The 12846-nt window shown below is 32.4% G+C and overlaps 2 protein-coding genes across 2 annotated transcripts in view; one reads left to right on the forward strand and one right to left on the reverse strand.

Moving 5' to 3' along the window:
* LOC144834555 (uncharacterized) overlaps positions 1–12846 on the reverse strand; it is a 258410-nt gene that overhangs the window by 14172 nt on the left and 231392 nt on the right. The gene's annotated exons all lie outside the window — the stretch shown is intronic.
* Positions 1369–12824, forward strand: LOC144858687 (lysophospholipid acyltransferase 5-like). The gene is made up of 12 exons (XM_078714785.1): positions 1369–1571; positions 3039–3146; positions 3304–3410; positions 5047–5178; positions 5571–5678; positions 6391–6573; positions 7134–7220; positions 7987–8153; positions 8289–8436; positions 8968–9126; positions 9697–9794; positions 10526–12824. Exons 1-12 carry the CDS (start codon positions 1487–1489, stop codon positions 10575–10577), a joined length of 1434 nt encoding a protein of 477 aa, XP_078570911.1. The 5' UTR covers positions 1369–1486; the 3' UTR covers positions 10578–12824.

Below are 12846 nucleotides of genomic sequence, written 5' to 3' on the forward strand. Positions count from 1 at the left end.
TGTTTGATATGATATTCCGCAGCTTAAATTAAAAGTCTCGCCAACGCGCACGTTGACATTATTTGGAGGTTTGTATAAAAGTGCTGCAAATGATCCAGTTGGTGCTTGAACAGCAAATAGAATATACACAGTTGCAAAACAAAAACGTAACATAATTTTAGATGAGTTTTAACGTAAGATATTCTGGATGTTCTTTTCGGTACGAAGCTAGCGATATCGATAACTGTGGCGGAATTTATGATTAAAAACTGCAGCCGCTGAATGTAGATCATTTACGATCAAAATATGACTGGCGTATCAATTTAATTTAGCTTTATTTATGAGACATGTTTATGCGAGGTTTATAAAGGGATTTCTTGTTAATTTCAACTATTAAGTAAGACAGTTAGAAAACTATTCTGGAAGACTGAGAAAACAGATGACTAAGAATAAAGATGCCGTAGTGAATGGATAAGATCATGGTTTCCTTTTGCAATTTACCTAAAATTCTATATATAAAGCAGTGACACTAAATCCATGAAATATTATGCTATCCCCTAAGCTGAAATGAGTTTAGCGTGGCTATGATAAGTGGTGTCAACATGTGACCATGGGGTATTACTTTCTAATTATTGGTAAAATAATTCGAATACACGGACATTCCTGATAATAGACATTTAAAATGAAAATAGGCCTAAACTACGATTTTATGAGCATAAACATTAGCACTGATTATGTAGATTGCAAAATTTAAAGTAGTTGAAAAGAAAATTAATCTGTAGCCTACTATTACTAGGCCTCTTCTTGTTTGCTGTTGTAGCCTACCTGTATGTCAATAAAGTTCACCGATCATTATAACATGCCATTACTCTTTATGTTTGAAGTTTTGAATGTTTAATTTCTAGAAGTGACCTTGAATATTTCACTATAAATCGACTAGGCTTACTTTAGCAAAGTTTTCTAAAACGTGTGTTAATTGTTTGCGTGTGTAATTTTAAATAATTTAATTTTAGATAATTATAGTCATTACATGACAGTTTCTCGGGCGTTTCCAAATTCGTGTACCTTTTTTATAATATGGTTAGGACAAACATTTTTACTGAATATTGACATAAAACGAAAACTGATTTTGTTGGCGACAGTTTTCGTGTTATGTCAATATTCAGTAAAATGGTTATTCGTTTGTTTTATTTGTTTATGCTGGTACAGTAGTCACAAAATGCAAAAAAAACCCAAAATGTACAGTAGTAGGGATTTCCTAACAATGTACTCAACTTTTTGACGTGTGTAGCGTGTCATAATTGTCAATCGATTGTGGAGAGGGGGCGCAATTCATGAAATCGTACGATTTTTTTCAATTGTGTAAACGTCGTACGTAAACCCCCATGCGTGTGGCGTGTCAACACCTATACCTGGCCTATCTACCGTACGTACCTCTACTATCTAGCCTCCTGAGGCCTAGTGGTGGTGTTTTTAGTTAATAAAAATCAATAATTATTTAGCGAAAATGTTGGGATATTTGTTGCAGTATATTTCAAATCTTACTGAAATTCCAGAACCAGGGATACGACTGTTGTTTGCAGTACTGTGTGGTAAGTGTAAGTGTAAGTAGGCCTAGGCTCTAGGCCTAGCCTAGGCTAGCCTTTTTTTAGTAAGCAGCAGGAGCCGGAGGAGGACAAGCCTAGCCTAGGCATCCCTAGGCTAGCCTAGCCAGCAGGGTTACCTATAGGCCTAGTAGCATATATGTCCATATTATAGGCTAGGCTAGGGGCCTAGCCTGGCCCTGCTGGGTGGTGGGGATAAGTTAGGCCTATCGCCCTATAGATGGATAGGCTACTAGGCTAGGCCTCTAGGGCCTAAAAAACGTTTTCGATGAAACGACAAATGCTAACTTTCGCCGCCGGTGCTCGTTTCTTTTTATTAAAAGTTCTATTTATATTACTATTAGGGATAACAATGTATATTCAAAAGTTAATATATGATATAGGCCTACGCTATGCCTATATTATAAATATTACAATTAAAGAAATAATTATGAAAATCTGACTTGTTTATAGTTTCCAAAATATAAGCTCTAAAACAACGTCGCCGAAAATTAGCGTTTTTAGCCAAAAATGACGTAAACATGTTGCCCTGTACTGTACACGTAGTGCTTACTGTAATCACTAGAGACTACACAAAATGTCGTAAAAGACATACTGGGCATAGAAATCACTGGCGGCTCAACTTGTCGGCGGCCCAATCGGTCATACTGTATGCTGGCCGGTGGGGGCTATTATTAATCTAGGCCTAGTTAAAATAGATAAGATTTATGCACTTGTCAATTGTATGACCCACTATATGACCCCCGGGAGAGGTGCGTCATTTGTCCGATGTGCGTCATACCATTGAATACCATGACGCACCCGTGCGTCAAAAATGTGACTTACCTTTAGGTGACCATGACGCACCCATTTTGACGCACTGTGACCATGTTGTTTATGATATGGTGGGTGGTAAAGTGACGGACATTGACACACCTTGTTCATTGATATGACGCACCCCTGCATCAGTAATTATTTGAAAATGACGCACCTCTCCCGGGGGTCGTATAGTGGGTCATACAATTGACAAGTGCATTACAATAATAAAAATACAATAAATAATAATATAATTTTTACAAGGCCTACCCAGTCTGCGTTTATCAAGGCAAGAAATTCCAGGATGGTTTTTGCCAAAACTTCCCACTTTTATAGGCTGAAACTGCCCGTTTTAGGCAAAAAAATTATTGTTAAAGATATTTTAACTATTCAATCATGTACTTTATTTAATGTATTTGTATTTTTCGATTCCTCAATATAAGAAAACAAATTGATATACCATATCTTTATATATATGTTTTAATGGTGGGTCCTGTTATGATTTTACAGTTAGCACCTAAAACACTGCACTGCATGCTCTAGGTGTACAATGCTCATGACGATTGTTGCTCCATTTGTGGAAAAATAAATCCCTCTAATTTTGGCTGCAGGCTTGCAACTAAATATATGACAATATATATATTTTTTTTCATATTTCAGGTTATTTATTGGCATGGTTTCAGAGGGATTTTTTACACGGCAAAAGTTCAACAGTTAAGCATGTTTACTTCTCAGTAACTGGTCTTATTATTTCATACTTCTGCTATGGTATGTATCTTGTATTCAAACTATAACATTTTAGATTGTGCAGTACAGTATACAACAATTATTAGATAATTAAATAATTATTCTATTCTTTGATTTATTTTTATTGTAGATTTTTTGTTCTGTATATTTACAATAATTCTAAAATGTTAATTTTCAGGAATCTACTTGTACCATTCATTGATTAACATTTTGGCAAACTACTTAATACTTGCGATCTTGGGTGGAACATTACCGATGGTCATCATCTCTTTTACATTCAACCTTGTAAGTATCTAAATCCAGGTTCATATAGGGGAGAGCCTAGTAAATATAGAGTATAAATTTTGTATATCTTTCATTCATTTTCATCAACTTCTGAATGTTATCAGTAAATGTTCTTAACCATGTTCATGAGTGCGTGTGGTCCAGTGTGTTGATCGTGAGATTGTGGGTTCGAATCCAATGCTTGTAACCTTGGGCAATACACTTTACTTACGTTTGCCTCTCTACACCCAGGTGTACAAATGGATACCATGGTAAGATCAAGACACAATTTGCACTGATTACTAGCTGTATTATGGGAGTATGTTTCCCTACGAGTTTTACCCCAAAAAAATTATAATAATATATATGTACCTGTACAGCGCTTACAGGTTTCACAACATTAGACACTTTATAAATCCAGGATATTATTATATTATTATTATTCTGATCATATCCAAATTATTTTAATTCAGTTACTGCAGTAACTATATTTTTTTAAACTTAAAGCCACTCTGTATTTACACTGTAGTAAGCTGTTTGGTAATCATACACATAAACCTAACTCAAATAATAATAGTATTGCAGTAAAAACAATATAGTTAATGCAGTAACTGCAGTAGAATTTTGATATGATCCCTAATAGTTACTGTTATTATTTGTAATATGATTTTTTAATACATTTTTTTTGGCAATTTCTAATTTCAAATCTGCCCAAGTCATCAATCTAACAATATTGACCAATTTTGCTTTAATTTCACTGTATTATAAAAAATAAACAATTCTCAAAATAAATATTTATTTATTACTACTGTATACCTGTAGGCCTACACCATGTAATACAGCTTTGGCTTTGTTATTAATACAAGAAAACAGAAAAAGACAAAAGAAAAAACCTGTTTCTCGGTTAATGCTTTTAACATAGTTAATAAATCATTACATTGACTCAAGCCCAGTTGCCTTTTTTTTATGAATATCTAATTAATGGAAAAGAGACCACAGAAAATCAGTTTATTGATAAACACTTTTGTTATAACATTCCAAATTCACAAGGCAATATAAAAACAAAAAGAATTTACATATCAACTTTTTTAATAGGCAAATGTGTATATTATATTAAAATGTTGATAGACAAAAATGGCCCCAGCTACATGACATGTTACACATTCCACTGAAAAACACCATCATACGTATTTAGCCTAAATTATGATTAATAATTACAGATAATTCTATACCTTTGTTTAAGTTAGGACAAATATTATTGAAAGGCACTTTAATATGAATCAAATCAAATGCCAACAGCTTTTCTTGTTTTTCTTGTAACCTATGATGAACTAGCCTCACCTCATTTGAACAATTAAGGTGTGTGTACAGTATCAGGAAATATGTGTAATCCTTTTAAATGTACAGTGTGCTTAACAAAATGCTAAAACAAAATACTAAATAGGCAGAATTTAGAACCATTTATGTAATTTAAATTTACCATGTAGTATTTGGCTTTTATATAAATATTGCACTTATTTTTATAATGACTATTTATTTTTGGATAGGGGGAGGGGGACTTAAAGATAACTGCTGATACTTTTTTTATATCTTATATAATTTACTAAAATAATTAATGGAAAAGTTTATTAAATTTCCTTTTTACTTTAAATTTAAGTCATACCTAGTGATAGCCTACCTCGTTGTCTCCACTGATGACTATGACATCCTATGGACTACCCCACAATGCATTATGTGTTTACGATTGATTGGATTGGCCTTTGACCTCTACGATGGCAACCGTCCACAGGTGAGTACATGTTGACTCAAATTATTATCTTAAGTTATTTCAAATTCAATTTCATGGTGCTAAAATAACAATTTATACTGTACAGAGGTTAAAGCAAAATGAAAAATAGAATTTACAAATAAACATGAGTTGTTCAACAGAAAATCATCAGGCAAAGTTACTGTAGCATTGACTTTCTTTATTAGGACACACTCTTGGGGTGTAAGTGGTCGGTTCTGTTAGTTGCACATTCGTGATACAAAGTGTGTGAGAAAATCCTTAATAATGATGTTAATTTCTTACAAACAGATTTTTTTATATGTAAATATCACAATTGCCAACTTCAGATCCGGCTGATTTTGAAATCCTAATAATATGTTTATGTATTTAATTTCTGTGTTGTCTTTATATAGGGAGAACTTTCAAAAGAGCAAAGTCAGCTATGTATCAAAGCTGCACCAAGTCTGTTGGAGATCACCAGTTATACCTTCTATTTTGGGGGCTATTTAGTAGGACCACAAGTATGTTGATTGCAGTCATTTATTGTTTAACATTTAAAATAAAAAGATTCAGTTTGTAAGAATTATTTGCATTCTATTGCACATAATTATTTCTAATACATGAGTGATAATATCATCTAGTAGTAGTACTAATTACTGGTGTAATTATGTTCTTGGAGAACTTTTTTCTTTCAACATTGTATATAATTAACCTAGTTTGAGATTGAATCAACCAATTACAGTAGTATTTGGGTTAGTATTTCCTATAATATTGCCACACCTTTTACCTAGCAGGACATTAGCATAAATAAGTCATTATATTTTTTCTAACAGTTTCATCATGTTTGATGTTTCATGGCCCATTAACACTGGGATGATAGACGATAAATAGAAAAACTTAAATTTGTCTAACATAAAACAAAAGACATCTAAACAGTTTACATTCTAGAACTGTAATAGGATAACCCTGTCTTTGATAAAAAATAATATTGTAAAAATCCAATTAAACGGTATTATTTCGTCATTTGATTGGATGTGTGAAAACATTACAGTATTTTCATCAAAAGCAGCATAGATGGTAATTCTATAGTTCTAGAATGAAAACTTTTAGAATTCTTTTGTTTTATGTAGAAAAAATGCACAGTTATCTATTTATTGGCCATCGTTATCATCCTACTGTAAATGGGCCTTAACGTAAGAATTAATTTTTATACATATTCATTTTCATTCATAGTTTCCTATGCGACGTTTCCAAGACTTTGTTGATGAGAAGTTTTTGGCAAATTCTGATGGCAAACCTCCAGCTACAACTATTCCAGCTTTGAAACGCTTATTCATGGGAGTTGTGTATGCAATGGCGCACACCATCCTAGGCTCTCTATTCCCTACGGAATTCCTTTCCAGTCAAGAGTTTAACGTATGTAAAGAATTTTACAGTCTACAATAGTGATGTATTAAATCAATTTTCAAAAAATCCATATATTATTTTAATATAGAATAAATAAAAGAAGCAATTGTTTTATAACTGTAGGAATCGTTTATATATTAAAACATGATCCACAATGTTTAAATTAATTTTGTTTTTAATATTAAGTCATTCACACAGTAAATAGATTACAAAATAATTGCTTTCATGGCAGAAATACTAAAAACATTCAAACCATTTACCACTAAATTTATTCCACTGCATATTTTGCTGATTCAACAATAACAATGTAATAGTGAATGAATCAACTTGTAGTCACATTGAGTGTATATAGTAGAACTTAACTTAATTAAATATATAAAAATTAAAATACTGCCTTGTACTTAGGTGTACAACTACAACTCAATTTCCATGTTCTTTTTACGTTGCGTCACTAGTGGGAACCACGCTTTAACAAAAATTGGATCAGGGGTTGGGAGGAACATGATTATTTAAAGTGAAAAAATAGGGAAATAATAATTTTACTTGTACAGTATTTACATTTTTTTTAGGACTCGTCTTTATTCTACAAAATATTCTTTGTTTGTATCTGGGGACGAGTACTAATCGCAAGGTACATATCCATCTGGTTGTTTGCTGTGAGTATAATATTATATTTCGTATTTTGAATTTTTGGGAATTATTTTACTTTTGACTGATTTATATATACTCTCCCTATATAACTCCCGCAAAACTGGAAACTCTTCACAAACCAGACTTTTCGTGAAGTCCAACTCCTCCCAACATTAATTTTTTTTAACCATTAAAATGTAATTATCGGTCAGCCAAGACTAGTAGGGGGTTACCCCAGTGAACTTAACAGCCCCTGCATCAGGGGATTACCACCTATATGATAGGACAGTGAATCATTTACTTTTGGTAATCCGTGCCTAAAGACATAGAATAAAAAAAATATCCCCATAATAGATTTTAAGGCTCTGCACTTAAAAGCCCTGCTTATAAAAGTTCTTCACAAAAATCATTAACAATTATTTTAATTTATTTTTGTTTATCACTCTATTGCCAATGAATTTGTTAATGATGCCAAAAAGTGACAATAACTGCGCAGAGGTTTGACATGCATATAGTAGAGGTGTTAAAAAAGTAAAAAAAAGTATTTTATCTTCAATAAATTTTCATTTAGATTTATGTTCACGCTTGCAATTTGTAGCTAGGCAGTTGTGAGGAACAACTCAACAAATGATCAATAAATTTAAAATAGTACAGATACAGTGTCTCTTTGTGAAGACACAAAATCCATGTTGTATGTGTAGTGTCTAGGTCCAGGCTACGACACATAGATTGACCTTTCCTTTTAGTGTCATTTTGTGGCGTCACTTACGAATTGTTGTTTTCTCTTAATAGGAGGGAAGCTGCATATTAAGTGGTTTAGCGTTTAATGGTTATGATGAAAACAACAAAGTAAAATGGGACGGCGTTGCAAATGTTAAAATCCGAAAGTATGAATCAACTTGCGGCTGGAAAGGCTTGATTGAGTCATTCAACATTAACACCAGCCAGTGGGCAGCAAGGTAACATAATTTTTTATTTTTGCAAAATAATATAAATTCTCTGCTAAAATAAAAAAAAAATGAGAATAAAAAACCACTGTAGTATTTTGCAATTTAATATTTATTGAATATTTTTATTTGTTATTCTTTTTCTAGATATATTTACAAGCGATTACGTTTCTTAGGAAGTAAGTTATATTCACAAGCTGTGACATTGCTCTTTCTTGCCCTCTGGCATGGCTACTTCCTTGGTTACTTTGTTTGTTTCTTCTTAGAAATGCTCTGTGTTCAGCTAGAAAATCATGTATGTTCAAACTTTTTATTTAATATTATTTTAAACAAATTTTGTTTTAACCTCTGTCAACACTATCAAACTTTGTGACAAAAAAATGTGATGTACCCAAATATGGTAGTGATATTCCCAAATATGGTAGTGATATGACATCATCATTTTGTTACATAAAGTTTGATAGTGTAGACAGAAGTTCAGAAATATGGCAAACACATCACAAATCATCACCATGATCATATGTAAAACTTTTAGCTCTGTGTACAGTTATCGAACTAGTTTGAAAAAAATAGTCAATGTGATGTGTCCAAACATGGTAGTGATATATTGTAGCCATACATGGGCATATCACATTTTTTTGTCACATAAAGTTTGATAGTGTAGACAGGCTTAAAAATTTCAAATTGGTGACATCCAACTGTTCTTCTGAACAATGTTGAATCTTTCAATTTTATTTCATTCACTTTTAATCTCAACACAGTCCAAAGCAATACAGAAGTTATTTACTTTTCTCCATACTTATTCTTTTGTTTCATCTTTATTTAGGTTACATCTCTGATTGAGAAAAGTCCGAAGTTAAAGAAGTTCTTCAGTAATCCAGTTGTAAAGCCAATATCTTATATCTGTAGTCGTTTTCTAACCACATCAATAATGGGTTATGCGCTTGTTGCTTTCACGTTGTTAAGATACCATCGGTTTTCAGAGGTAATACATTCAATTACTTGTACAGTCAGTAATTTAGAGGTTTTAGGGGTGCTCTGTAATACACCAAAAGGCCAGTGGCTTAATATTCACCATTCAAACTTTAAATCTATGTCCTTAAGTTATAAATAATTCTTTTATTTGTGAATAAAGGGAAATCATTAAATATTTATTGACTAAGGTGGCATAATGATAAGGTGTGATTGTTAAATACGGCCACTACAATAGAGAAGACAAGCAAATTATGTGTCCTCTGTAAAGATATTATAATACACATTTTTGTACCATTTGACATTTCTGATTCCCCTTTATTTATTATGCAGATCATTCCAATGTTCTTTTGGTGCTATTCAAATGTAGCTTGAAAACCTACATGTTCATACCACAGTACCCCTAACAACTCACCTTTCCAGTACAATTCTAATCCTTTTGATACCCATAAGGTGTATAGATGTGTGCCTTTAACTTATACTAACGAAAAACTGTACAAACTTTCTCTCTCTTATAATATAGATTATGTAGAGTCAAATTTAAGAGGTAATGATTCTGTATACAATGTTTGTATTATTACAGGTATACCGGAGCATGTACCACATTTGGACCATTGTGATCTTGGCATGGATACCACTATTTCAATTCGTTCTTAATCCTATGTTTAGAAAACCCAAAAGGTGAGATAGAGTATAGTATTAAATTATAGATTTTAAATTAAAACAAATTTAAATTATTCGGCTTAATAAAAGGTGTCAACCAACTTTTTTATGTAGATTCTTATTATATTTTAAGTGTATATTTTATTATTATTTTGTCGTGGTTGGGTGAAAAAAAAAATACAGAATTTGTTAATTTCGGTGATCCCATACTACCAAAATGTAGAATTACCACTCTTCCCTGAGAATACATACATTACCTCAAAATAATGGATTCGGAGAGTTGTAATAAGCCGAAGGGGCGTAGAGGGCGTACTCCAGACTGAAAAGTGATTCCAACAGGAGGAGGAACCAACAAGATGGCGGCCATAAATGTATTCAAAAACATTATTTAATATAAAAGCAACACAGGCGTATATTAGTGCGTACTGCGTAGGGCACATCTGATTGGTCGATTGCAGCCACCATCTTGATGGTTCCCTCTATGAATCACATTTTGAACTGCGATAACATTGCAGTTTGCAATCTAGCCTTCGGCTATAAAATCTTTGAATGGACTGTACCAGTAACATTAAGAGGCAATACTGTAAATACTTACTTTATGAATCAAATTGCTGGTATCTTAATGCATATGTTAAGTAAAACCAGTTAATAATTGCCTGATGTACTCAATAATGTGAAATTAAATTAAGTAAAAGCCTTCTGATGTTGATGCAACAATTTTTATTTACTAATTTGTACCTTTTTTTTAGTACTGCAAGTCAACCCACAGAAAAGGCTACAGAAGAGAAAAAGTCTGAATAATGAAAATGCAATAAATTTTTAGCATTGAAATGCAATCTTAATGTTTTAATTCATTCTCAATTAATTCCTACCTAAATAAATATAATTACATTGTTTAAAATAATCTGTAAGCAAAGTGAATATATTTTGTTCAATTATTAATATTATTTTCTGCAACCAGTGAAATAATCACAATAGTGGTAGTGTTCTTCCAAGGATTGTCTCCAGCTCGAGAACATAACTTTTGTAAAATGTTAGTATTACATTCATTGGTATCCCTTTCTCTAATGATATTAGTGATATGTACCTTTAAACTTACCTGTAACTTTTTGAGATTTTATGTCAAAAAAAATTTATTTTTCTTAAAACTCTGAGTAAAGCAATCAAATAAATGCATGTTCGTGAATTGATAAAGAGATCCAATTGAATTCCATTTAGAAAAAAATGTTCCATTGGGAAGATCAGAGAATAAACTAAAATGTTCCATAGGAAGATAGTAAACTCTGTTCCATTGGGAAGAACATTACCTACTGTATGTTCTATTGGGAATAAAGTGAACCATGTTCCATTGGGAATAAAGTGAATCATGTTCCATTGTGAAGAACATTACCTACTGTATGTTCTATTGGGAATAAAGTGAACCATGTTCCATTGGGAAGAAAATGAATCATGTTCCATTGGAAAGAAAATGAATCATGTTCCATTGGGAATAACCTACTGCATGTTCCATTGGGAATAAAGTGAATCATGTTCCATTGGGAAGAACATTACCTACTGTATGTTTTATTGGGAATAAAGTGAACCATGTTCCATTGGGAAGAAAATGAATCATGTTCCATTGGAAAGAAAATGAATCATGTTCCATTGTGAAGAACATTACCTACTGTATGTTTTATTGGGAATAAAGTGAACCATGTTCCATTGGGAAGAAAATGAATCATGTTCCATTGGAAAGAAAATGAATCATGTTCCATTGTGAAGAACATTACCTACTGTATGTTTTATTGGGAATAAAGTGAACCAAGTTCCATTGGGAAGAAAATGAATCATGTTCCATTGTGAAGAACATTACCTACTGTATGTTTTATTGGGAATAAAGTGAACCAAGTTCCATTGGGAAGAAAATGAATCATGTTCCATTGGAAAGAAAATGAATCATGTTCCATTGGGAATAACCTACTGCATGTTCCATTGAGAAGAAAGTGAACCATGTTCCATTGGGAAGAACATTACCTACTGTATGTTTTATTGGGAATAAAGTGAACCAAGTTCCATTGGGAAGAAAATGAATCATGTTCCATTGTGAAGAACATTACCTACTGTATGTTTTATTGGGAATAAAGTGAACCAAGTTCCATTGGGAAGAAAATGAATCATGTTCCATTGGAAAGAAAATGAATCATGTTCCATTGGGAATAACCTACTGCATGTTCCATTGAGAAGAAAGTGAACCATGTTCCATTGGGAAGAACATTACCTACTGTATGTTTTATTGGGAATAAAGTGAACCAAGTTCCATTGGGAAGAAAATGAATCATGTTCCATTGTGAAGAACATTACCTACTGTATGTTTTATTGGGAATAAAGTGAACCAAGTTCCATTGGGAAGAAAATGAATCATGTTCCATTGGAAAGAAAATGAATCATGTTCCATTGGGAATAACCTACTGCATGTTCCATTGAGAAGAAAGTGAACCATGTTCCATTGGTAAGAAAATGAATCATGTTCCATTGGAAAGAAAATGAATCATGTTCCATTGGGAATAACCTACTGCATGTTCCATTGGGAAGAAAGTGAACCATGTTCCATTGGGAAGAAAGTGAACCATGTTCCATTGGGAAGAAAATGAACCATGTTCCATTGGTAAGAAAATGAATCATGTTCCATTGAGAATGAAATACATGGTAAACAAACAAGATTTTGGGATGAACCAATTGGAAGTAGATGTTAAAATGAAAAATAATTTTACGAATTTTTGCTGTTCATAAAATTGTGTATGCACATTTTTAGTCTCAGTCTTAATAAAATTCAAATTACTACGTACCTGCCAGCCAAGTTGTTTTCAACTGTTTATGCAAATAATGCAACTTTAGTATTAAAATAGTTTGTGTGGCACTCTCTTTGTAGCTTAAAAATACTTGTGAATATGATAAGTCAGTGATAAAGTGTCTTAAAGCAAAGGTTGAAATTACAGTGTATTGTAAATTTTTATTGTGTCTAGTTTTTATTAGTGTGTAGTGGTCGAACAATAAAATACAATATTGAACCTATAATAAACTGTTGATTTTG

This window comes from Antedon bifida, chromosome 2 (genome assembly GCF_963402885.1).
Source record: "Antedon bifida chromosome 2, ecAntBifi1.1, whole genome shotgun sequence".
Lineage (NCBI taxonomy): Eukaryota > Metazoa > Echinodermata > Crinoidea > Comatulida > Antedonidae > Antedon > Antedon bifida.

Coding starts and splice junctions, on each gene's coding strand:
- LOC144858687 (XM_078714785.1), top strand. CDS start 1,487: ATGTTGGGATATTTGTTGCAGTATATTTCAAATCTTACTGAAATTCCA. Junction 5,179..5,570: donor ACGATGGCAACCGTCCACAG/GTGAGTACATGT, acceptor GTCTTTATATAG/GGAGAACTTTCAAAAGAGCA. Junction 9,795..10,525: donor ATGTTTAGAAAACCCAAAAG/GTGAGATAGAGT, acceptor CCTTTTTTTTAG/TACTGCAAGTCAACCCACAG.